The sequence below is a fragment of the Alosa pseudoharengus genome, unplaced genomic scaffold (genome assembly GCF_046254945.1).
Source record: "Alosa pseudoharengus isolate Yale_2024_CS ecotype anadromous, Long Island Sound unplaced genomic scaffold, YU_APseudo_1.1 YU_APseudo_1.1_scf_1, whole genome shotgun sequence".
In the NCBI taxonomy this organism is placed as follows: Eukaryota; Metazoa; Chordata; class Actinopteri; order Clupeiformes; family Clupeidae; genus Alosa; species Alosa pseudoharengus.
In genome coordinates, this window is record NW_027468564.1 from 17,798,812 (window position 1) to 17,826,490 (window position 27,679).

Below are 27,679 nucleotides of genomic sequence, written 5' to 3' on the forward strand. Positions count from 1 at the left end.
CTACAATGTCATTAGCATGCCTAATGAATGTGAAGTGTGACTAGCCTAGCACTATCCTCCTTTCTGTGAGTTAACTTAGTGTACACCACACATAATATTAAAGAACATTGGTGAACTTTAGGCAAACGTTGCTTAATAAAGAACACACTTTCTTCCATCATAGTTTGTCTAACGTTAGTGCTAGCCAACGCTTGTCAATAATCCCACAAACACAAAGCAGGCTAATGTAGTTTTCTTCTTGATAGCGATCTGGTCGACGTATATGACGTTAACGTTAGCTAAATTAGCTAACGTGATCTTGCATTGATTGTACTAGCAAGGATAAAAACAAACTCTTGAAAGATTGCTAAGCCATCAATTTAACTTCTCCAAAGACTACCGAAGGTCATAAAGATTAAGCTACATCAGAATCATTTAACAATATGCTTTGGGACTCACCTGATAACGAATAACTTGGCACTTTAGATCCAACTGGCTTCAGCCCTTGTTATCTCATATGACAAGTCCTTCTGGCTCTGTAGGACCAACGTCTCTGGCATGACTAGAATTTATGGTATCTTTAATTTGGACAAACCTGTAACCTTATACGGACCGTAAACGTATGCATTTTCTGGTCTCTACAGTCCATCTGTCTTGCAAATAAAGTTACAAGCATAGACTGTATGAAATAACGTTAATGTTTGCTCACACCACGTTTTGCTCGAAAGCTGCACAGATCCGCCCACTCCATTTCAAATTCAAACAGCCATGTTATTGGTCAACAGGACTGCCTATACATTTAACTGTGTTGCCTATAAATTTAACAAAATGCCACATTCATCCTCTCACAACCTCTACTACATCACAAACGTATAGGCTACTACCTTACTAAGACACAAAATCAACAAAAGAAAAAATATTATTTGATGACCAAAACTGATAGATCAGTATGTCTCTAGGCTAGGTTATTGCACATTGCCATCCATGCGGCTGACATATCAGGCCTAAAAGGTACACACATTAGTATTTTATTAAAGGTGAGATAACTATGAAACTATACAAACAATGTATTAGGCCTACCAAAAAAATATACTTTCCATAAGTACACTATATTACAACTCTAAGTATTAGCAATTTAATACACTTAAACTAAATAAACTTCTTTACCATTTAAAATACACTAACAACAAAGTACACTTTTAAAAACTACATTACAAAAACACTTTGAATATTGCACAATAAGTATATTTAATTTTAGTACACTGAAGTTGAACTTAATACTATGACTATGAAACTATACAAACAATGTATTAGGCCTACCAAAAAATATACTTTCCATAAGTACACTATATTACAACTCTAAGTATTAGCAATTTAATACACTTAAACTAAATAAACTTTTTTACCATTTAAAATACACTAACAACAAAGTACACTTTTAAAAAGTACATTACAAAACACTTTGAATATTGCACAATAAGTATATTTAATTTTAGTACACTGAAGTTGAACTTAATAACATCTACTTTGAAGTATACTTTCTAAAAGTACACATTAAACATACTTTACATAAAGTACAAAACGTGTAAGCATACTTGCTTTATACTTCATGTACTTTAATCATATTTCTAACACACTAAAGTATACTACTTTTTTACCTGGGACCACAGAAACCGAAAATTCTCAGGACAGATGCATGTGTCCATATTTCAATCTTAAACGTTCTATTTAATCATAAACTATCTGAAAACAGGGCTTTAACTGTAAAATGGCGAACTTGTCCTTTAAAGGTTGTATCAGCGATAACTATTCAAACAAAACAGAGAGCTAGCTCGCTACTCCCTACCCCTCCCTCCCGTGCAATTAAAACTCTCCTAAACACGCATCTCATCGGTTATTGGTTGAAACACTTTATTTTGCCTTTGGGGGTTGCCAACCCTTGTTGGTAGCAATTGTTTTTGTGTACAGATCTCGGAGCCTAGGCTGCCTACAGAGATGTGTTTTTCTGACGACCTGCTTATGGGGCAGGCAGCTAGCGGATCGTTAGGAAAGATTAGATGAATGTGATCATTTAGGTTTGGGCCTTTTTTAGGCCTGAAATCGCTGATGCAACCTTTAAGTAGCAATTTTGTTGCTCTGTAGTTTATAATAATCGAGGTTTAAATGCATGACAGAGCTGCTATTCTTACTCACCGTGCTTTCCTACAAGCCTTCACTACTATAAGCAGTCTGTTACGACCCTCACTTGATGTCTTGTACTTAGCCAGGTCAAGCTCATCCAGTGTGTTCTCTGACACCAGAAGCATGTAGGCCAGTGTTGAACATTGGGCAGGTGAGAGCTCTTTTCCAGAGTCTATGTACTGCTGAATCTCCTGATGAAGAGAGTTGTCCTGCATCTCCAATAAACAGAGTAACAGATTCATGCATCTTTCAGGGACTTTTGTATCCTCACTCAGAATTCTTTTGATGTACTTGGCTGTTTCCTTGTGGCTGTCTGAGCTGTTCTTTGTACATGTCAGAAGGCCTTGTAGGAGTTTTTGGTTGGGCTCCAGAGAGATGCCAAAGAGGAAGCGAAGGAAAAGGTCCAGATGTCCATCTTCCCTTTGCATGGATTTATCTACTGCAGTTCTAAAAAAATCAGTCATGGAAGGGCCTCTCAAGTCAAACTTAAAGAACTCAGTCAGACGACTCATCATTGCGCCAGACGATTCTCGTAAAGTGAAATGTTTCAGGGCTTCTGTGTTCTTAGTCACAAAGGAGTGAAACACAAAGAACGCAGCCAGAAACTCCTGAATGCTCAGATGCACAAAGCAATAAACTTTATGTCGGTCGACTCCAGTCTCACTCTTGAAGAACTCAGAGCACATACCAGAGTACAATGGAATGCCATCTTCATTAATGTCACACTCTTTCAAACTGTCTTCATAAAACAAGATATTACCTTTCAGCAGTTCTTTGTATGCTAGTTCAGATAATTTTATAATCACATCTTTGTTCAACCCCAGGCGTTTTTCATCATTTTGTTCAAGACCCTTGCTAAATTTCTGGCTCTCCCTATTTGTCACAGTGAGCAGGAAACATATATAGACCTCTGTTAGTGTTTTAGGCAAGTCACTTGTGCTGGCTTGACTGATCTTTTTCAGAAGCACAGTGGCTAAGATCCAGCAGAAGACAGGGATGTGGCACATGATGTAGAGACTTTTTGACCTTTTAATGTGAGTGATGGCTGTGTTGGCTTCAGCTTGATTCTCAATCTTCTTCTTGAAGTATTCATCCTTCTGTTGGTCATTGAACCCTTGTACTTCTGTCCACCTGTCTATGTATTTAGGAGGGATCATTTTGACAGCAGCTGGTCGGGAGGTTATCCAAATAAGCGCATTAGGCAGTAGATTGCCTTTGATGAGGTTGGTTATCAACACATCCACTGAAGCAGTCTCCAGGGGATCTTGTAAGTCTTGGGTCTGTTCTACATTCAGGGAGAGTTTGCTCTCATCCAGACCATCAAAGATCAATATGATCTTTGAGTTTCTGAACGTTTCTGTTTTTATGACCTTTTCATCCAATTCAGGATGAAATTCACAGAGGAGTTTATGAAGAGTGAACGCATCGTTCTTTTTCAAGTTTAACTGGCGGAATGGAAGTGCTAATATGAAATCAACATTCAGATGGGTACTTTCTTCTGCCCAGTCCAGAATGAACTTCTGCACACATACAGTTTTTCCGATGCCAGCAATCCCTGTGGTCATCACAGATCGGATATTGACATGCTTCTTTGGGTTCTTAAAGATGTCAGTACATTTGATTTTGTCTTTGTATGCCCTGTGTGTTTCAATCCTGTGAACCTCATGTTGAGTGTTGACACCTTCAGTCTCTCCCTCTGTGATGTAGAGCTCTGTGTAGATCTCACTCAGGAAAGTTTTGTTCTTCCCCTCCTCAATACACTCATAAATCTCACCAAACCTCTCTGTCATCCACTCTTTGTGTTTTGCTTTGACCTCCATTATAATTGCATCTACTGAAAAAAACAGTTTAATAAGAAATCATTCAACTACACTCATCACAAATCAGTTCTGCATCACTATGCATACATGGTAACATTTTATATTACCATGTGCAATTACTGTGCACTTACTTTCAAACTTTGCATATTGTAAATGTATGATGAATGATGTTTCATGCACGTGAATCTATGCCCATAATGATCATAATGAAAAAGTATAATTACTGCATCATAATTGTAGTGTACATATTTCATTATTGTGTCATAGTAGACATATTACCTTCTTCTTTTGTTAAGTCTTGAACAATTGCACCCTCTGATACAAAAGGATAAAAGTTTCATAGGAAATAATTTATATGTACTCAACTAGAAATATTTAACATGAGTATGGTATGGAATGTGTGTGCATCTCACCTTTTCTCTGTCCTGACGTATCCCTGGAAAAACTTGGCAAGAAGACAATGGAAATTCATTATCATGCATTTAAATTTTTCACTTAAATACATACAAGAAATGTTTACAAGAGTGCTGAAGAAATACTGTTGTGTATTATGTGTTGCTATTTGCATTAAAGGACTGTGGTTTGTCTGGTTATATTGCTGATTGGATTGTAAATGGCCTGTTGAGCCTTCTGGTGATGTTGTGCGCCTAATTTAATGACACACCTATGAAGGAAGGTTTGATCATTTCAGTGAAATGCTCTTGAAGGCTGTCCTATTGGTGATGTTTTTGTTAGTGATTTATGATTTGTGATTTTGACGGTAAACAGGCTTGGTTGTTGTTTGGCCGCTGTGCGAAACCTATAGCACTAGGAATTTAACTGTGTATATTTTATAGGGCTGTAACGATACACCAACCTCACGATTCGGTTTGTATCACGATTTTTGACCCACAGTTCGATACGAATCTCGATTTTTCTTTTTTTGTTTAATAGCCTCCCTTAGAACACCAGAGGATTACAATATAATATATCTATTATTTTATATCCTGATATAAAAATATTTTTCTGAATGACTGATATTTATGACAGCACACTTTATGCAGATTAGCCTATAGCCTAGGCCTACTATTTTTTATTACAACTCTACCTCTTTAATTCAGCTGTCTGGTTGAAGCCTGGAAATATTGTAAACAAAGTAGCATATAGCTTAGCCTATCATAGTCTACTGATTGGACTGTTCAGTTTCCCCATGTGTGTTTAAGTTTCAAGGTAATACTTGTTATCCTTGGGACAGGCCCTTTTGGGAAACGTTGGTATTGAGATGATCAGTCAACTTCAATGCAAGAGTTTTAAACAAATATGTACAGCATGCTAATGATGCTAAGCGGATTTAATAGTAGCCTAATTTAGCTAGTCGTCTATGTGTCCTTGCTTTCACGATTGTGAATGTTTTATTTAAGTCGCGCGTGTTCATTGAGCAGGAGAGGGAGGGAGAGTGAGAGGGAGGGAGCGCGAGAGAGAGCGGGGCAAGGAGAGGGGGTTTACTTCTATACTGTTTGGTAAAGTTGCACACATAGTCTACAATGAAAGCAAGGAGAGGTATGAAATTATTATTTATTTATTTATTTGTTTTTGGACAACGTAGGCTACCAATAAGTAAAGCGGGAGTTGTGGGTTGCTTTTGCGGCCGCATAAGCTGCAAAGCACTGCGTGAAACACTAGAAAGGGTGTGTCGCGATTCTGCCTTTTCACACCGCGACAGAGTATCGTGGATATGAATGTCGCGATTTCGGTTTCGAATCGTAAATCGTTACAGCCCTAATATTTTAAATAATGAGTGTGTGTATGTATGAGAGAGACTACCTCTCTTCTAGTTTGTTTGCTAGGTCATTGAGGTTCATCTTCCTCAGGATGGTCAGAGTCATTTTCACTGAGTCTTCATCCCCATAGACCTCCATCATCTTAGAGGCAACATCTGTAGAGTCACTGTGCTCCAGCTTTCCTTTGGGAATATGCTTAAACCCCTCCATGGTCCCCTCAGAGTCAGACAGGAACGCCTTGAACCGCTTCAGGTCTGCCTCCTCCAACTCATCCAGAGTTTTGCACAGCAGTTCCAGTGTGCTCACAGCCATGACCTTCACCTGACATAGAGACAAATACAAAAAACAGATCGTTGGTCTTTGAGAGGTCTAGACAGTTTGCCACGGTGTCCATTTAGTCTTTATTGAAGTTCCTTAAAGGCACCTTAAAGGCAAACACGGGCCTAAAAACAGCCAATAGGGTCTATTTCTGGATGATAGTGAGTGTAGAAGTGTAATGATATTTTGAGCTAGTGGCTTAAAAATGTACTTTGACGTAGTAAACATGCCCCTAATGCAATATATTTACAATTCCTTGCCAATCCATATTCCAATCTTACTCAAAACTACTCCACTCAATGTAAAGTTTACACTCATTATCATCCAAAAGTAGACCCTAGGGTGTTTTAAGACTGGAGTTTTCCATAATGGTTTGACCACCGTGATTATAATTAACAACGGCAGAAATGTTTAGACATGAAGGCTTATTTTGCATATTAAACATATACACAGTGGTAAATATTACATTATCAAACCAACAATTCCAGTTCTTGATTATGACTGGCTGAGCTGCATCCAAAGCCGTTGTAAAAGATCACTTTACATAAGCAGTACTATTGCAAAGAAAGTGTGCATTGTTGCAGTGTTTATGTGTGTGATTCTTCACAACCCGTCTGATATATGTCACTGAAGAATTGCATTGCTAAGCAGAACAGTGATTATTATGACCGCCGCGCAGCGAAGCAGGGGTCATATAGGTTTAGTCAGATTTTTTCTTTTTTTTTTTCTTTTCCGCATGGCCAATTTTCCGTCAAGGATTCCCGGGACACTGACCGGGGTACACGAAACTTGGTGGGCATGTAGCCCCACATGGATAGCATGGAACCATCGTTTTTTGTTTTGATCTGTAGCCCCCCCGCTGGACTGGACCCCCCGAAAGGAGGGTAGGGCAGACACAGTTTTCTGTGAATATCTTGAGAACTGTAGGGTTTAGGAGGACCACCTTTTTTTGTATGTTGATCTTAAGGGGCCATGTCAACCCATTCCATAACCACTCATTTCATGTATAGCGCCACCTAGTTAAAAACAAAAAAGTAAAAATGAGGTGTTGTAATCGCAGGTATCTGTGACCTAACATGGTCAAAACTGCACGAAATTGGAAGTGTAGGATCATTATGACACCCTCTGAATGCACGCCAAGTTTCGTGGAATTCCGTTCATGGGGGGCCACACAATAAATTAATTTATGTTACTTTACACCAGTGTTTCTCAAACTTTTTTTCTGGGGACCCACTTTTTAAAAATGACAGACTATCGCGACCCAACTCGTGACTGTGGTAGTTAACAAACTAGATCAGTGGTTCTCAAACTTTTTCTTTCATTCCCCACTTTGAGGCGGCATTCTCGAGCCCCACCTGTCCCTCATCGCTCTAAGAAAGTGGTAGGTCAAGCTTAAAATTATCAAATTTATTGAAATAATGACAAGTTCTAAATATATCTTCTTCAACAGAGTTAAAATCAGCTGGTGCTGCAGATATAATAATAAATAAATACATAACACACATATTTCTGTTTTCCAGCAACATATTAGGAAGCATAGGCCATTATACAGCATTGTACAATATAATGAAATGCCAACATGCTGCATTAAATGGATCCATAATTCAGTCATACTGAACACTGCTGGTTGGGAAATATTTTTGAAATAAACTTTGCAGGGATGTGATGTAGGCCTACTGTTTAATACATGGGATCACAAGAGTGCCTCCCAATCAGACGTTTCAGCGATTTCTCTCAGAAATCTCAAAGGCATAATACTGTCGCCATCGAGGCGCCTGTCCCATACTCAAGTTTTTTTGGTGAATGCAGTAATCTTATTTACTAGGTGAGGTAGATGCTTGTCTTTGCCTTGTAACTGGACATTTAACTCAAATGTATCACTAAGATATATCAAATAAATCGCTAAGATAGGCCAGCTTCGTCAAGAAATGTTCATTAGTGAACGTGCTTGCAGATTCAAACATGCGCCCTTCCTCCAAGAAGAGGCGACTCGGAGCTCAAACACGCACGACAGCACTTTACCTCGGGAAAGCCAAGTTGCCTTGCTGTGAAACAGTACAGCCTTTTGGTCAGCTACCATCTCTTCGCAAAGTGTGGAGAATAGACACGCTTTTAAGGGCCGGGTTTTGATGAAATTCACCACTCTCACAACAACGTTCAAAATCTCATGTAGGTCGGGACTAACTAAGCTGCCTTGACACGAGCGCTTCCCTGTGAATAACACAGTGCGTCCATTGCGCATCTGGTGCTACCTGTGCCCAGGCTACAGATAAAAAATAAATAAAAAAAACTCCTGTTCTTCACGTCAGTTCGCGCCCCACCTGGCATGTCTCCGCAACCCAGTAGTGGGTCGCGACCCACAGTTTGAGAAACGCTGCTTTACACCAACTGGCCTGTAGGTGGCCAGACACAGTTTTCTGTGAATATCTCGAGAACCGTAGGGCCTAGGAGGACCACCTTTTTTTGTATGTTGGTCTTAAGGGGGCATGTCAACCCATCCCATTATCACTTATTTCATGTATATGAAGACGGCCCTGCAGCTCCTCCTAAGACAGTGGGGGGGGGGGGGGGGGGGGGTTCAAATACGTGATAAACCCGGAAAAAATTGACAGGTATGTTTCGGTCCCGGTGATTATTTGTGAAATTGTGCAAACGACATCCTTTTCAAGGCATTTCAAGGTAGGAGTGGTAGCATGCAAGCTCCCAAATTGACCCAGTACAGAAGGCATCAATAAATTGTTGGGGAGGGTCATGCGTTTTTTCTCAATCACTTTGGAGGGTCATAGAAAAAATTCTTGCTGGTGAGGGAGGGTCACATCTTTTTTGACCCTCCCAAAACTCCTCCGGTGGCCCCTTAAATAAATAACAAAGAGTCCCTAAGATGCACCAGAGCTCAATTGCAAGTGTCATAACAAAGGGTCTGAATACAATGTAAATGGAATATTTCAGACTTTTATTTTTTTATAAATTTACAAAAATCTCCAAGCACCTGATATTTTGTGGAGTGTTGAAGCATTGTGTGTAGATTGATGAGAAACAAAAACGAAGATGAGTCTGAAATATAACAAAATGTGTAAAACTTGAAAGGGTCTGAATACTTTCCGGTTGCACTGTATTTGGAGAGAATAGGTTCCAGTCCGATAAACGGCTCACAGCTGTTTTGACACGACTCCAGGAGGTGGGTCTAACACCAAATGCAAAGTGCACCTTTGCACGGCCTGAGGTCTTGTTTGTGGGACACAAGATCATGCTGATCTTAAAACTGTACTTCCAAAGCTACACCAGCATGTTGATTTTCCAACAAGAGGAGATAACATCCTGGACCTGGTCTACACTACACACAAAGGAGCATACAAAGCCACCCCCCTCCCTCACATTGGACTTTCAGACCATATCACTGTTATGCTAATGCCTGCATACAGACAAAGGGTAAAAGCGAACAAACCGGTTTGTAAGCAGGTAAAAGTGTGGCCTGAGGGAGCCTCTGATGCTCTTCAAGACTGCTTTGACACAACAGACTGGGAAATGTTTAAGCAGGCAGCCACTTACAACAACCAGACAGACATAGAGGAGTATACAGACACTGTAACCTCTTACATCACAAAGTGCATCGATGATGTGACCCACACAAAAGACATCATCACTCGGGCTAACTGGAAGCCATGGCTGACAGGGGATGTCCTCAGGCTGCTGAGGGCCAGAGACAAAGCCTACAGAGCTGGGGATGAAGCTGGCATGAGAACAGCGAGAGCCAACCTGTCCCGTGGCATCAAGGAAGCAAAAAAGGAATACACTCACAAGATAACCACCCACTTCAAAGACAGCAGGAACGCACAAAGCCTATGGCAGGGCATTCAGGCCCTCACGGACTACAAGCCCGCGCCACAGAGCTGTGAGAGCAACATCCCTCTGCTCAATAACCTGAACCGCTTCTTTGCTCGCTTTGAAGCACAAAACAGCACCTGCCCACAGAAGACCCATCCCCCTCTACATGAGCAGCCCCTGTGCCTCTCTGCCGACAGCGTGAAGAGGACACTTGCTGCTATCAACACCCGTAAGGCAACAGGTCCAGACAACATCCCAGGTCGTGCGCTGAAGGACTGCGCAGGGGAGCTTAAGGATGTCTTCACAGACATCTTTAACACTTCCCTGAAGCAAGCCATCGTCCCATCATGTTTCAAAGCTGCCACCATCATACCTGTGCCGAAGAAAACTGCTCCATCCTGCTTCAATGACTACCGCCCTGTGGCACTGACACCCATCATCATGAAGTGCTTTGAGCGGCTTGTCATGTCACATATTAAATCCATTCTCCCCCCCACCCTGGACCCCTTCCAGTTTGCATACCGAGCCAAACGGTCTACAGAGGATGCAATCTGCTCTGCCCTCTACCCAGCCCTCACACACCTGGAAAATAGAGACTCATATGTGAGATTGCTGTTTAAAGACTTCAGTTCTGCATTCAACACCATAATACCACAACAACTCATCTGCAAACTTGACAAACTGGGACTCAGTACCTACCTCTGCAACTGGCTACTGGACTTCCTCTGTCAGAGGCCTCAAGTAGTACGTGTTGGCAACAATACCTCAAGCAGCATCACACTGAGCACAGGGGCCCCCCAAGGCTGCGTGCTCAGTCCGCTGCTCTTCACCCTGCTGACGCATGACTGCACTGCAACCTACAGCAACAATCACATAGTGAAATTTGCTGATGACACAACTCTGGTGGGTCTCATCACCAAGGGCGACGAGACTCAATACAGGTTGGAGGTCGACCATCTGACCACGTGGTGCAGGGACAACAACCTCCTGCTGAACGTCAGCAAGACCAAAGAGATTGTTGTTGACTTCCGGAGAGGTCACACCCAACACCTGCCACTGACCATCGACGGTGCTGTGGTGGAGAGAGCGAGCAGCACCAAATTCCTGGGGGTGCACATCAGTGAAGACCTCTCCTGGACCACCAACACTGCATCACTGGCGAAGAGAACTCAGCGCCGCCTGTACTTCCTGCGGAAACTCAGGCGAGCAAGTGCTCCACCAGCCATCATGACCACATTCTACCGAGGCACCATTGAGAGCATCCTCTCCAGCTGTATCGCTGTGTGGGGCGGAAGCTGCACTGAATACAACAGGAAAGCCCTGCAGCGCATAGTGAACACAGCTGGAAGGATTATTGGTGCTTCACTCCCCTCCCTGAAGGACATTTACACCTCCCACCTCACCCGCAAGGCGACCAAACTAAATTGCATTAACACAAAGTGATGCAAGTCACCCCGCTCACAATCTGTTTGATCTACTGCCCTCTGGGAAGAGGTACAGAAGCCTGCGCTCCCGCACTACCAGACTCACCAACAGCTTCATACACCAAGCTGTTAGGATGCTGAACTCTCTCCCTCCTCTCCCCCCTCCACCCTCAGCTACATAACATCCTGGACATTGGACCCACAATGGCCGCCTGCACTACTCCACTTGCACACTTGTACACTTTGCAACTTGTTGTTGTTGTCCTGAAAACACAACACTTCTGCTGCTCTTACATAACTTGCACCACTATGCCACTTTCTTTCTTACTTATGTCAAACAGAACTACCTCAGCCTTTTATTGGCCTGACTTTGCACTAGTATTTTATTGACTGTCTATGCACAATTTCAACCAAATTTTGCTGCTCTTATTTTTTCATTATATGTGCCCTCTTATTTACTTATTTACTTACTTTTTTGTTTACTTGAATGTTATGTTTGTCTGTGGACTTAAATTGGTAAAATATGTCTTGTCTTCACCGTGGGATAGTGAGAAACGTAATTTCGATCTCTTTGTATGTCTGGAACATGTGAAGAAATTGACAATAAAGCTGACTTTGACTTTGACTTTGGAAGGCAGTGTTGTAGTACTCGAGTCCAGGACTTGGACTTGAGACCGAGTCATGAGCTAAATTTAGAGACTCGTGACTTGACTTGAGCACTGAATGACTCAAACTTGGATTCGGACTCAAGGCATAGTGACTTGACTACAACACTGGTGGAAGGCATTGAACCTGACCCTGGGGTACACATGTGTTATTAACCCCTAGGTAGATCATTCCACGTCAATTCAACCAGGGCCCATGCAATTAGGTCTCAAAAAATTCTGAAAAAATTACCAGGTTTACCTATGTTACCCAGGAGACACTGTAAAATTACTTTTATGTAAGATCAATACTTTCCAAGATACAGCCAGTTTTACAGGGGGAGGGGGGTGTTGATTTTGTATGGCCATATTCATAAGAATCATATTATTGTGTCTGTGTGGCCTTATACTAAAGAAGAGGTCTTTTTTGACTAAAGAACCTTTTTCAACCAATACCCCTGGCCTCCCACCTCCACAGGGAGGCCCCGCCTTATTATTATTGACTGCTGACTGCTTTTGTGTGTGTTTGTTTGTTTAGCCTATGCGTTGTGTTGTTGTGTGTTGCTGTACAATATACCTTTTGAACACATCTGACTGGAACATATTTATTGGAGAGAAATATAGCTACAGCCCAGAATGCCCATAGCCTACCTAACGACGTCACGCAGTGTATTTTGTGTTAATGCAATTTAGTTTTATTGTATTGTAGCGACTGGCTGTCAATCAGCTATGTATAACCCCGGACACGCTGGTGGTTGGGGGGGGGGAGCTGGGGATATAGTGATTGGTTTGGCCTCTTCAAGTTCTGGGCCAGACACGGTCCGTTGTGTTCTAATGCTTACACGTTGTGCTTTTGATAATAAACCAGTTAACGGAACTCTGGGCTGTTGTGAGACATTACAGTGTGCTCAGAAAATCCATTTAGCATAATTATTATTTTTTTGCTTTTTAATTCACTCTGTCTGAGTGGTGGTGGATAACGAATGGAAATGAATGTATGAATAAACTGAAGTCACAATTAGGCTATGTAGGCCTATTTGTTTTATCAAGTTGTTAGATGTCACGTTAGGAAATGAATGCGGGTCATTTTTGACCCATGTTGCGCATTACATTACATTACATTACATTACATTTGGCTGACGATGAGTAGCGGGGTAACATGTGCCCTCTTGGGTTGGTTGTAGACCAGGCGCGCCGCCGCGTTCTGGATCATCTGAAGTGGTTTCACTGCGCAGGCTGGGAGACCTGTCAGGAGGGCGTTGCAGTAGTCGAGTCGTGAGATGACTATTGCCTGAACCAGAAGTTGGGTGGCATCTTGAGTTAAGTAAGTCCTGATTTTCCGTATGTTGTAGAGTGCGAAACGGCATGACCGGGCAACTGAGGCAACATGATCTGAGAAGTTTAGTTGGTTGTCGAGAACAACTCCTAGATTTCTTGCAGTCCTGGTAGGTGAAACAGACAGGGAGTCAAATTTGATGTTGATGTCGTTGTGTATGGTAGGTTTAGCTGGGAGGACCAGCAGTTCAGTCTTTGAGAGGTTCAGCTGGAGGTGGTGTGCCTTCATCTATGTAGCTATGTCTGAGAGGCAATCCGAGATCCGTGCTGAAACCAAGGGGTCATCAGGTGGAAAGGACAGATAGAGCTGTGTGTCGTCTGCATAGCAGTGGTATGAGAAGCCATGCGAACGGATAATCTGTCCCAAGGAGGTGGTGTAGATAGCAAAGAGAAGGGGGCCCAGTACTGAGCCCTGGGGGACCCCTGTGGTGAGATGGTGAGGTGCAGATAGCTGACCAAGCCATGATACGTTAAACGAGCGTCCTGTGAGGTAGGATTCAAACCAGGAGAGAGCAGAACCAGAGATTCCCATGTTGGCGAGTATAGAGAGAAGGATGCGGTGATTAACCGTGTCAAAGGCAGCCGATAAGTCAAGCAGAATGAGTACTGATGACCGAGCGGTCGCCCTGGCTTCTTTTAAGGCTTCTGTTACAGACAGCAGAGCCGTTTCGGTAGAGTGGCCGCTTTTGAACCCAGACTGATTTGGATCCAGAAGGTTGTTCTGTGAAAGGAAGTCAGAGACCTGTTTGGAGACTGCTCGTTCAATGCCTTTGGATAGGAAAGGCAGGAGTGAGACAGGGCGGTAGTTCTCGACTTGAGCAGGGTTGAGAGAAGCTTTCTTAAGTAACGGTGTTTTGAACACTGTTGGAAATGTGCCGGAGGTTAGTGAGGCATTGATCACATGTGTGATAGCTGGTGCGATGGTCGGGCTGATGGACTGAAGTAGGCTCGTAGGTATAGGGTCCAGCGAGCATGTGGTAGGACGGCTGCATGTCAGGAGTCTAGATACTTCATTCTCGGAGAGAGGCATGAATGCTGAAAAAGATGATCTAGCAGTCCCTAGAGGTTGTAGGAGTGCGGTATCTGAGTCAGATGCGTTGAGTGGGCATGTAGAGAATTGACTGCTGATTGCCGCCACTTTGTTTGTAAAAAATGAGGCGAGGGTATCTGCAGTAAGGCTGGATGGAGGAGGAGGCATCTGAGGGTTGAGTAGCGATTTGAAGGTTGAAAAAAGTTTTCGAGTGTCTGTAGCGCTGTTGATTTTGTCATTGTAGAAAGCCGTCTTAGCAGGAGTGATGCTGGCTGAGAAGGAGGTCAGGAGTGTCTGGTAGTTTTTGAGGTCATCAGTTAGTTTGGATTTGTGCCATTTCCTCTCCGCGGCTCTGAGTTTGGTGCGCTGCGATCGGAGGGTATCATTTAGCCATGGATGAGAGTGTTTGGATCGAGCTGGCCTTGTGGTAAGAGGGCACAGCTCGTCTAGACACGAGCTCAGTGTGGAGCAGAGCGAGTCTGTGGCCTCATTAACCTCCAGAGAGGCGAAGGTGTTGAGTGGAGGTAGACCTGAGGCAACCACAGAGGAAAAGTGCGTTGGAGACAGGTTCCGGATGTTGCGGCGGAACGTGACCATCGGCTGAGGAGCCGGAGGCTGTTCTGTCAGGCTGACGTTGAACTGGATGAAGAAGTGGTCAGAAAGATGGAGAGGCGTCACCGTGAGGGTGTCTGTGCTGCAGTTCCGAGTGAAGATCAAGTCAAGCTCTTTGCCAGCTTTGTGTGTCGGTGGGCTTTGAACCAGTTTGAGGTCAAAGGAGTGGATCAGGGCCAAAAAGTCCGCTGAGCCTGGGGCATCTAAGTGGATGTTCATATCGCCGAGAACAAGAAGCGGACAGTCATGCTCAGGGATGGGGGACAGCAGAGTGTCAAGTTCGTCCAAAAAGTCGCCTAGTTGGCCTGGAGGGCGGTAGATGACCAGCACGTAGAGTTTTGCTGGGGCGTTCACTGTGATGGCATGGAATTCGAATGAGACATATTTGTTTGAAGGCAGTAGCGGGGTGAATTTCCATTAGTGGAGAGTGCAGCCGGGGTGGCTGTGTTCTCTGGTTTTATCCAAGTCTCAGTGACAGCAAGGAGTTCCAACGAAAGGTGGTTGGCATAGCCAGCTATGAAGTCTGTTTTGTTGACTGCGGATTGACAGTTCCACAAGCCCATGGAGAAGGAGGTTTCTGTAGGTGAGGACCGTTTAAGTTGCTGTAGGTTAAGGCGATTTCTGCCCCTTTTGGCATGATGCCGTTTTCTGCGATGGCCTGTGATAACAGATATGGTGGAATGGCACATTTTTGCCTTTGTCGGCGCCTGTGCTCGGTGAACTTGCACAGGTAAACTTGCTTGTCTTGACCGCGTCCGTCTTACACGAGGACGGCTGAAACGAGGGCTGACGCTTACGCTGACGCTTCGGCAACAGCCTCTATTGTTATGCTGACAGGAATTGCATGCAGCTGTCCTCGTGTCTCACTAATGATGAATCAGCGTAGACCGCCCTCTGACGTTCGCACAGCTTAGATTGTTCAAAAGGTTGTTAATTACTGTCAACTGAAAGTCCGCTCTCTCACACCGACCGAAATTCGCAGTTTCAAGTAGCCTCCTCCCTCAGCTGTTTCCAAACGCCCAGAGTCCAATTCTAAACAATTGGAGAGGATTGGCCAGTAGTAGCCTATTAAAGGGGTAGTGATACATAAACGACTTTTTCTAAAAAATAAAGAATGGAAAAATGAAAATAGAGATATGTAATGGTTAAAAACAAGTTAATTGAGGAATTCATGGAATACTGGATGATGAAATCAATTTATCGCAAAAATATTCAACATTTTAAGTCATCCGGGTCACTTTTGACCCAGGTTATGCATTAAAGGATTAACAATGTTACCATCCAAAGATACAGTTAGAACGGTGAAAACAAGAACATATTAACAACAAGAGGGTCATTCCACGTCAATTCAACCAGGGCCCACGCACTTAGGTCTCAAAAAATTCTGAAAAAATTACCAGGTGTACCTATGTTACAAGGCCGTAGCCATGATGTCAACATTGGGGGGGGGACCAAATCTGTGGTGCGGTGTGAATTTCAATAACAGAATTTCAATAAATTTCCTGCCATGCAAAAATATTATTAAAATCACAAACAAGTCATTAGTTAAGTCAGTCAATTAGGATATACCAAACTTTTGACGGACATAGGCACGGATGGATTATGAACCCCTGGGCATAGATGCAAAAAAACCCTCCCCAGTTAAGATAGGGGGGCCCAGGGGCATACTTCCCCGGAAAACGTAAAAAAATTGACCTATATTATGACGACTTGTGAGTTTTGTGGAAATAGAAGAGAAGGGCGGAGAAGCAACTTCACACAGTCTTAGGCTTCAGGGCCCCCTGAGCTCTTGGGCCCAGTAGGTCCATTCAATAATCCATCCCTGGATATAGACCTGTGGTATGACTCCATTTGTCTCCAAAATGTATATTTTAAAAGAAAATACAAACTAGAGTATCTTTGATAACCTCTATATTACACTGAATACTGAATGCTTACTCATAGGTTTGGACCTATAGCCCAATCATATTTTGTATTTTGATTTTATTATTCTGGCGGCTAATCACACAATTTTAAGGTAGCTTGAAAGGGATGGGATTCAAGATAGCCTACTAAGTCAGGTCCCTCATCTGTCTGACTCACCTCAAGTTACCCTATGCATTATAGGCTGGTTTCTGACAGAAATTACGTTTTGTGTTAACATGTAGAAACACAGACTTTATTTGGTGAATGGAAGTGGAAATTCCTTTCTTTGGCTATTGTCCGCAATTCACATTAACTGTAGGCTATCGCCGCCATTGTAAAAGTTTTTTCAACTTTTGTGCCGTCGCCACATTTGAGTGCTACGTTTTGCCTGCATGGATGCGCGATTGAGCGCGCATCTAAATGTAACATGCAAGATGCAACAACCATTTCTAAGAGGCTTATAAACCGGTTCATTTCTGACATTACTACTAGCATATGAATGCATTATTTATGTTGTAAGACATGTGAAAGAAATGAATGACACAGGCACGCACAAATTCAAATAAAAGGACACTACGTTTCACTTTCGCTATTATTGCGAGAAAATAGGCTACAATATGGAATTGCTTCAAAGTTCCCTTTGAGTCTGATCAGCTTCAAAAATTAATGGGGTTTCCTTAGACAGTGCTACACCTTTCCAACAAGTTTTGTGAGAATTGTACTGGTATCTTTTGCGATATTGTTGACAGCCTGCACCACAGCAGGGTGCAGGAAGCTTTTGATAGTGCACGCATCAAACGCAAAACGTCCAGGACAAATCACTCACTGTGTAGGCTACTCTCTCTGAAACCATCAACAGGTCACTAATTTGTGCGTTATTTACGTTTGATTGCATTTCAGATGGCGGGACTTGTTGGTTTCCTGTAATAGCCTATAGCGTTTTTTTCTTTATTTATTTTTCTATGTCCGAATATTGGGGGGGACATTTTGGTCACGTCTGAATATTGGGACACGTCCCCCCCAAAGTCTATGGTGACTGCGGCCCTGCTATGTTACCCAGGAGACACACTGTAAAATTACTCTTATGTAAGATCAATACTTTCCAAGATACAGCCAGTTTTACAGGGGGAGGGGGGTGTCGATTTTGTTCGGCCTCTTTTTTTTGTTCGGGGGTTCCATGTTCCATATGTGTTGTGCATGCATTACTTGAAAATAACTAGCTCCAGTTATGTATGAACAGTGAAGGTAACGATCTCTTAAACATGTGAAAAACGTGAACTTGAAGAAGTGAAAATTTAACAATATGAACTATGAATATTGAACAACTTGAAGCTACATCAGGGAGTGGGTTCTCTCCAGACAGTCAGAATCTTTGCCACTATGGCACTGACACAAATGGCCAACAAGGCCTGGACACACATGTATACACACACACACAAACACAGTCATACACACATACACGCACACACAGACCAGAATGTGCTCATCAGATTAATGGCTGAGGAAAGATGGGAAAAGCCAGGGACAGGACTGGAGCTTACCCAGGGCTGGAGAGTATATCAGAGGAGAGGGTCTAAGACAGTGATTCTTAAACTAGGGGTTGCGACCCCAAATGGGGTCGCCAAAAACTTCCGTGGGGTCGCCAATTATTTTCTGTATTCAGTCTGAAATTATTATTAGGTGAAACAAAGGGAAATAATATTTGCCTTTTCTGCCTTTTTCTTATTTACACGCAGTTAAGAGAAGAGAGAGAAATGTTTTCGTCTTTCAACGAGATCTGGTTCAGCCTATGGGCTACTGGTCCGCTGATAGAAACAATCTGCTCCCACTATGCAAACTCAACTTGTTCCCGCTAATTTAAGTAAAACAAAACAAAAAACATAGGTAGCCTACTAGCCAAAATGGACAGGTGGCTGCTTAAAAAATTGAACAAAAGCTCGTTAGTGTCATCTACCAGTGCGTCTACTCCTCCTCGATCCTCAGATGGGACAAGTCTACAGGCCGGTGAGAATAAAAAATAACAAACGGCGCGTCGGCTTTATCAGAAAGAATTTTTGAAATATGCATTCACTTGCCAAGTTAAAGATAACCTCGACCACCCACAATGTGTGATTTGCGGCGATGTTCTGGCGAATGAGAGCTTAAAACCTGTCAAAATGAAACGACATCTCAAAATACAGCACCGTGGAGGAAAATCTCTGTGTCGCCGTATGCAGCATTCCTCCTAGAATTAACTTGCTATATGTTCACGGAAGCATGCCCACCCTTCCCATTGAAATTGTTAAAGATAGTAAACCAGAAAAGGGAAATAAAAAATACTGTTATTGTTATCGCCATAAATATAATTAATGTAACGTTGTAGGCCTAATGCTGCATGTGTATGTGTGCGTGCTTGTGTGTGCGCGCGCGCTACGCACATAGCGCTCTGATCTGATGTGGCGGCAGCCTACACTTGTTTAATCGTGATTGTTTGGTTTTCTCGGCTCTTGTTCATATGGAGTAAATAAAACAAATGACTTTGCTTTCTAGTTTTTGCTTGATTTAGTTGTTAACGTTTGAGGGGGGTATTTGAGTAAGGACTTAGAATGGGTTTGGGGAAAGTGGGGTCGCCAGACCTCGCCATACTTTTTTGTGGGGTTGCCAGACAAAAAGTTTAAGAACCACTGCTGTACATGACAACATCTCTTTTTGCAGTGTATATTAGCATATCTTCCTGTTTGAAACTACATTTTCAATACTACACAGAATACCCATTGACCAAATGTTATACCCTAATCTGGCAACGTATCTTGGGGGATACATACATTTCAAAGTTACTAAACTAACTCCACAAACACAGTTAGGCTTTTTTTTTCTTTATCAATATATTTAGACAATAGTCATGATCAGTTATATGAGTTAATATGATGATTTATATGAAATTACTCACCACTTGGTTAGCATGTGCGCTACCGCTGGTGGCCATTTTGATTTCTGACCAAGCTAACTACATAATGACAAACAACCTGAACCAAGTCATGTGACCTACAGACTGATAACAGACAGGACTTTTGATCAACTTGATTTGGAATTTGTTTTTAGAAATGCCCCCCAGAGGATGTTAAAAAGTATATATCTCCTGGTGCACGTTGCCTGTTTAAGGGCTAAATTAATCGCATATATATTTTTTGCTGTGAAAGTATTTTAAATATTTAAATTCAAATGAATCATTGAATAATCAGCATTAGTGACATTAAAGTTCAAAAACTCTTATTATTATTTTCACTGTTCAAATAATGGCCATAATAATCTATGATATGACCTAATATGCTGAGGAAATCAATTCAAAAGTGGAAGAAGTTTTTTTTCACATACAAGGCATTTCAGGCCACAGATATAACCTAGGGGACAAAATGAAGGACACAATGGGGACTCTCTCTCTCCCTCTCAACAGGCACATCCCTCCTCATGCAAATGTAATCCAAACATTCACAATCGTGCAAGACGACTGACTAAATTGATATTAAATCTGGTTAGCATCATTAGCACGCTGCACGAATTTGTTCAAAACTGTTGCATTCAAATTGACTGCTAAGTTCTAATCATTTAAATCCCGATGCAAATGGAAAAGTATTTTCCAAGACTGAAACGGGCCTGTCCCAAGGAGAAAAAGTATTCATTTGAAACTTAAACACACGTGGGGAAACTGAACAGTCTAACTAGTAGACTAGATAAACTAGCAAATTAAGCTACTTTGTTTACAATATTTCCAGGCTTCAAACAGTGCTGCTTTTCATTCAGACTTATGTGCACAACGATCAGATGAGGTTGGTTATGAGGCCCATGTTCTGCGACCGACAGTAGTCCAGGAATGTCACTGGATGCATGCACAGCAGGTAGGAGGCCAAACAAAGGTATGCAGCTATGACGTCGGCTTTCAAAGCTGAAGTTAACTCATTGAGTGCCAAACACTTAATATTACGTTTTTCCTTCCTATGCGTTGAGTGCCACAAACATAATATTACTTTTTTAGCTTTTTTTTTTAAATTACGAAAGTAGACACTCTAACACACCTTATATGTGATTTTGGGAACTCTGTGATGAATGGAAATTAAATATATGACGATCGAAAACTCATGAAAACGCACAATCTGGACATTTTATCTGGACATTTTATCATAACTCGGTTGCCGCTTTGGGTCGAATCAGTGACGCATGCACGTCAGCTCAAAACCAGGCCATTTTCGTGGGTCTATCACTAGGTGGCAGTCTCGCCAGGTCACTTCCCGGAAACTTTACAGGCAACACTTCATATTTCATGAAAGATGTTATATCTCCATTTCTAGAAAACAAACAGCGATTTTGATGAAAACTAGCCACTGTTTAGCTTGCGATTTCTCAGGAACAGAAGTGTATAGAAATACACGGTTTGCATCCACTGAGAGCTTAAAGTCTCACCTTTCAAACGAGCCATTGTATGTGTTCATAGCTATAACACAGAATATGCTGTGGCTGTACAAAAATCATCAACAATGGTCTAGATTGCTGGCACGCTAGGACAAAGCTTCCGAAAACAGCTTGGCATTCAATGAGTTAATATAGCCACTCTACATGCTGATTGGTTTACCTCCGAATGCCAAGAGCCAAGATAGACCAGCACTGTTTGGCCAGCTCCAAACTGTAGGCGAGGGAGTGCTGGGCAGGCTGATCACAAACCTGAATTTGTAGCCTAAATGAGAGAACTTCACCACCTCCTTGTCTTTGTTGCCGTTATGATTTCCTTATAACTTTCTTATACCAAATGCAAACAATGACATGCCCAACTCTGGAACTGACTGACTCTCTCTCACTCTCTTTCTCTCGTGCACGTACGCTCTAAGTATACGTTCCAAATTATGTTTTATGGTAACGTTCAAGTTAGATCTGCTGCATGAAGGAGAGTGAGAGGAAACCCATGTCCTGCTTTTATGTTTGATAAATAGGTCCATCTCATCTCAAAGTTTCAATGCACAATTGGAATAATGGTTTCATATTTGTTAGTCAACTTTGCAAAATACATTCGGGGCTACACTCAAAACATTCGGGGCTGAAGCCCTGGCAAAATCGGTGTGTATATACTATTACTTTATACAGGGCCACAAATAGGACTCCATACAAACATTAAACAAATGTTACGTACAGACACCTCCAAACCTCAAGAGAAATGTAATAAACATTGCATGCAACTCACTTAGTAAACAAAGAAACTTACAGTTTTGAGTTTTATTCTCTTGTAATGTCCTTGAGTCTCAGGCGCTCCCTGTAGAGAACTGTCTGGACTTGTTCTGTCTCAGGAGGATAAGGTCTGCTGATCAACCACAGAACCAAGAAGTCATCTGTACAGAACTGGCTGGACTTGCTCTGTCTCAGGAGGTTAAATTATGTTCATTCCATCACCAGCAAAGCAACTCATCTTGTCATGAATGTTTAACTCTTTCCTCCTCATTCATGTATGTCTCTTCTAGTTATAGACATATAGCATGTACTGCATGAATGAAAATAACACTGATGATCAACCACAGAACCAATAAGTCATCTTGTCATGAATGTTTAACCTGTTTTGAGCTTGTTTAATAGAATGATTTTATCTATTATGATTACCGCAAGCGCAAGTTGTTTTTTTGTCAACTTTCTGAATTTTTGGTCAACGATTCCCCAGGACACACATGAGCCGCTCCCTGTAGAGAACACAGAAGGATGATGCGCGGTCCGAATATAAAGAGCAAAACATTTTGTCATAAATGTTTAACTCAGGGGTCTCAAACTCAAATGAGCTGGGGGCCACTTCTGCCAATGTCATCTGATTGGAGGGCCACGTCAGTGTAGAATAATACTAAAAAAGAACGGCTATTTCCTAAAATGCAATGTTTTTTTTCAAATACTGTATTTTCAAACACAAAACTACAAACAGAAAGTGCAAGTCTTTTTATCTATTTTTAGACACCTGTGCTAGCAACCTTAGCTTATAAATAAAATAATGCTAAAATAAATATTAATACAAATTATAAAAACAAACAAAAAAGCATACAAAACAGGTAGGCCTATGTGTGTGTTTCACACCAAATACAAATATTAACAGGAAACCACCCAAGATGTACCAACAATAGTAAACTATTACTAGCCTATAACCACAAGGCCTACAATAAAGTATCCTGGTCAAATCAGTTCCTATCGCGGGTAACTTTGTAGTTCTTCAGAGCCCTATTTCTACTAGGCCTACCCCTGCTGTCTGTACCACGTCCATTACGGACACTATCATCACGATTACCACTGAGACCTCCAAGCTATGTTGGGCAGAGGGTCGAAATAAGCACGGTATGCTTAGTGGACACCGTCGTATACGCAAAGACGCACCTCCATTCACAGACGCACCGTGACTATCACTGTCAATAGACGATCGATCATAATCTCCAAAAGGATATTCTCCTTCAGAATCAGAATAGGTGAATAGTTACCCAAGCCTTCCCAAGACTTCATCACACGTGAACGTTTTGTGTAGGCCTATTTCTGCTTCAATTTGTGCAAAACTATGGCCTGCATGCTTCCGCGTCATTAGGCCTACAAATGCACGTCTTTGTGTTTATCGCGTGTAATAGCCTACAAGTATTTCCTGAAAACTTTGTGTAGCGATTTTGGTTTTGAATCAAGCTTTGGATGTCTAGCAAATAGTGGAGGAGAGTACAAATGAGATTTGTCACCGTACTGGGATCTATTGTCTATTTCAATCAGTAGGCCTATCGTTGTTTGTCGCAATTAAAAATACCCTCAAGGGCCGGATTACATTAATTTTTTGACATAGGTCGCGGGCTGGAATTGGGCCGGACGCGGGCCGGATTTGATCCGCGGGCTGGGAGTTTGAGACCCCTGGTTTAACTCCTTCTTCACACAAATGACTGACAAATCTCATCACACACACCATGGACATATGCTGCTCTTATCTCCACCCTCCTCATCATGATCCTTTTCATCCTCTCTCTAACACCCCACTTTTAATTCCACACAGTTTGATCAAATAACAGTGAGTTTGATTAAAGACTTACACAAACTAAACAAAAATCAAACTAGAATGTCTAGTCTAGTCCTGTTGATGCAATCAGAAGTGAAATGCCTAGAATTATTGATCTGGTGTCCAGGAAGAGAAGTGTTATACGTTTATACATGAAGGAACTATCATAACAACTAAATAGGTTGCATCTTCCAGGCATACAATTCAAAACAAGGTGGTAAAGTTGAACTCAGGCTTCTTTCTGTGACGTTCTAATAGATCTGACCACCGTGACCATGTTGCTTTATACTGTAACAGGATCAATAGTTGGAAATCTATGGGCACTTTGATCACCATTCTGCTCTAACCTTTAACTGCCAGGGCCACAAATTGGATTCCAGACACCTCCAGACATCAAGAGAAATGTAATAAACATTGCATACAACTCATATTTAGTAAACAAAGGAACTTACAGTTTTGAGATTTATTCTCTTGTAATGTCCTTGAGTCTCAGACGCTCCCTGTAGAGAACTGTCTGGACTTGTTCTGCCTCGGGAGGTTTAAGGTGTGTTCATACCATCACCAGCAAAGCAACTCATCTTGTCATGAATGTTTAACTCTTTCCTCCTCATTCATGTATGTCTCTTCTAGTTATAGTCATATAGCACGTACTGCATGAATGAAAATAACACTGATGTCAGAATCCAGGTCTCACTCTTCCTCTCTCTTGGTCATCCCTCTAACTTCATGTCCATAAAGTATGTGTACGGCTTGTACCGCATATATCTTGTGTTTCTGTGTATATGCATGAACATGTGTTTGTTAGAGTATTTTGAGGAGATGTTTGTGACAACATAACAGTATATGTGCATTTTCTTCACTATAACTAATTATTACGTGAACAGTTACGTCTTCTTATCTTTGCCATATTATGCTGATTCTGGAAAGTCACTGTCAGACACTACGGCTTCTTCTCATTTCTCTGATTGGTCAAACCTCCCTTAGTTCCTTCTTCTCATTTCTCTGATTGGTCAAACCTCCCTTTGTTCCTTCTTCTCATTTCTCTGATTGGTCAAACCTCCCTTAGTTCCTTCTTCTCATTTCTCTGATTGGTCAAACCTCCCTTAGTTCCTTCTTCTCATTTCTCTGATTGGTCAAACCTCCCTTTGTTCCTTCTTCTCATTTCTCTGATTGGTCAAACCTCCCTTCTTTCCTTCCTGGTGGAGGAATTACGGATCAAGGAGGAATCAAGGATGAGAGATGCGATCCTGCTCACTCACAACAGCCAAGAATTCCATTTAAATCAGTGCCTACATGTGTAGGGTAGGAATTCTGAAATCTTGCTTGTGTGAGTGTGTGTGTGTGTGTGTGTGCTTGTGTGTGTGTGTTTGTGTGTGTGTGCTTGTGCATGTGTGTGTGCTTGTGTGTGAGTGTGTGTTTGTGTGTGTGTGTGTGTGTGCTTGTGCTTGTGTGTGTGTGTGTGTGTGTGCGTGTGTGTGTGTGTGTTTGTGTGTGCTTGCGCATGTGTGTATGCTTGTGTGTGTGTGTCAGAGAGAGAGAATCGTTTTAAACTCTTCACATCCCCATCTCTCTCTCTCTTTATCTCTCTCTCTCTTTCTCAACCACAAAGTCCTCATCCTCCCATCAACTCAAAAGAAAGCCCCTCCCCCTCACACCTTTAAAACCACAACCCCCTCTTCATTCCCCTCTCTGAGGCTGAACACACACTGCAGTTTGATGGCACAGAAATACACACACACACACACACACACACACACACACACACACACACACACACATTTCACGTCTGTTTTCTCTCCCCAAACTGCTGATCTGACTCCAGTCTCCGTAAATGCTCTTCTGTTCATCTTTATTACGAGCTGCTAATACCAACTGACTCCAGGTCAGAGGTCAAATCCTGCAATGGGAACTATTGTGCAGAGCTGCACTGACTATGGCTCCCTCTACAGGGTGACAGGAGTAACTGCATGTTTAGTCCAAAGGGAATTTATCCATAGTGAATTTGTGTTTATTGGGAATACAATCAAACTGATTTATCCAAAATATGTATTACACACACAGGTTGGCCATGAAAGCGTTCATTTAACCTGTATTGCAAAAATAGTTTAATTTGCAAAAGGAAAGAATTACTTACGTGTCAACCAGCCCATTTTTTCCAGGTTTCTCACATAATGTTATTTTAACTGTTTTCCCACTGACCATAAACCATATTTCTGAGCCGAGTGCTACACATATTTTTATACTCTCATAATATAAGCCCTACAATTGGACCTGTCAATCTCTGCACTGTTGTTCTGATGCTGCTCCCTTCTCTTTCCAGCGAAACAGATGTTAACAAATCATTGCTTTGCCTTCTGAATGTAGTCTGAATTCTTGCTTTCGGCAGAGAGATAACAGAATGACCAATGTTGAATTGGTCCCGTATTTTGGGTGAGAAACAAATCATTGCTTTGCCTTCTAGTCTGAATTCTTGCTTTCGGCAGAAGGATAGCAACAGAAAGACCAATGTTCCCGTATTTTGGGTGAGAAACAAAGCATTGTTTTGCCTTCTAGTCTGAATTCTTGCTTTCGGCAGAGGAATAGCAACATGATGACCAATGTTGAAATGTTCCCGTATTTTGGGTGAGAAACAAAGCATTGTTTTGCCTTCTAGTCTGAATTCTTGCTTTCGGCAGAAGGATAGCAACAGAAAGACCAATGTTGAAATGTTCCCATATTTTGGGTGAGAAACCCAGGACATCTCCCTTATTTTCAATGTTCAATGTTGACAGTTATGCCATTAAGGTGTACAGATCTGTGGGACCCATTTTCAATGATTTTTAAAAGAAAATAATATGCTATTTATTATTTCTTCAAACTCAGACTCATTGGCCTTGACTCTGTGAAGAAACATAAAAAATGACTTACAGTATTTTCGGTTGTCATTGGGGCTGGTGTCGTCGGCCTTCGTTCTTTTGGGTGTCAGTAAAAAAGATCCACTGGTCGCGTTTTTAAGGAGTACTGGTTTAAAGCACAGCTCAGCTAGTGCAATGCTAACTGACAGAGCAATTGGCCCAATCACACCCACTATTTTTCCTCTAGACTTTAAAATGTAAAAATACACAATTTCAACAAGACAAATAAAAGAAAACTGGAAAACTGGAACACACTACATTCTGTAATTCTGTAATATCTTACAAATGTGATATGTAAAAAGGTTCAGAATTAAAACAAAAAACAGAAACAGAATCAAAAAATGTTAATACAGCATACTGTACACTAATGGTCTTACTACACCATGTACAGCAGACACAGGAGAGAGAAGCGTGTTGAGTTCAGGTGCTGAGTTCAGCCATCTCCACCTCATCTCCACTCTGCTGACCCTCTCTGCTCTGACGTCCAGAGGTCTGCTCTCCTCTTCTGCTCCTCAGCTTGAACCAGATCACAGCAGTGACCAGCCCCAGCAGCACACAGCCCATCAGTGGAGCGTACGCTCTGTAGAAAGGAGAGTGCATCCCAAACAGATCCCTGTACACAAGGCGGATGCTTCCCTCAGAACACTCATGGTTCTTGTAGACACTCCATGTGTACACTCCACTGTCCTCTGCTGTGAGGTTGGATATGGTCAGAGAGCCGTCAGTTGTGGACACGTTCACTCGGCCCCTCAGGTCTTTTGGCAATGGCACAGATTCTCCTTTCCCTTTCCACTCTAGAATCAGAACCTTTGGTTCCAGAACTTTCTGGCGGTACCACTGTATCATTTTCACAATCCCAAAGGGTGGTGCAACTTCCAAATGGACACTTTCAGCGTGAGAAAACATCACATCCAAGGGGTAGACTTCG

The 27,679-nt window shown here is 42.1% G+C and overlaps 2 protein-coding genes across 2 annotated transcripts in view; both read right to left on the reverse strand.

Moving 5' to 3' along the window:
* LOC143122144 (NACHT, LRR and PYD domains-containing protein 3-like) overlaps nt 1-27,679 on the reverse strand; it is a 235,363-nt gene that overhangs the window by 139,584 nt on the left and 68,100 nt on the right. The window lies entirely within an intron of this gene.
* Nucleotides 2,169-22,319, reverse strand: LOC143117235 (NLR family CARD domain-containing protein 3-like). The gene is made up of 5 exons (XM_076278825.1): nt 22,064-22,319; nt 5,784-6,061; nt 4,394-4,425; nt 4,260-4,295; nt 2,169-3,991 (listed from the first exon to the last, which is right to left on the reverse strand). The coding sequence occupies exons 2-5, from the start codon at nt 6,050-6,052 to the stop codon at nt 2,169-2,171; spliced, it is 2,160 nt and encodes a 719-aa protein (XP_076134940.1). The 5' UTR covers nt 6,053-6,061; nt 22,064-22,319.

What these genes read in the sequence shown, in the direction of transcription:
- LOC143117235 (XM_076278825.1), bottom strand. Translation starts at nt 6,052, where the DNA reads ATGGCTGTGAGCACACTGGAACTGCTGTGCAAAACTCTGGATGAGTTG. An exon ending in TACGTCAGGACAGAGAAAAG is followed by an intron (nt 4,296 to 4,393) that starts GTGAGATGCACA and finishes CTTTTGTATCAG; the next exon opens with AGGGTGCAATTGTTCAAGAC. An exon ending in AGACTTAACAAAAGAAGAAG is followed by an intron (nt 3,992 to 4,259) that starts GTAATATGTCTA and finishes TTTTTTCAGTAG; the next exon opens with ATGCAATTATAATGGAGGTC.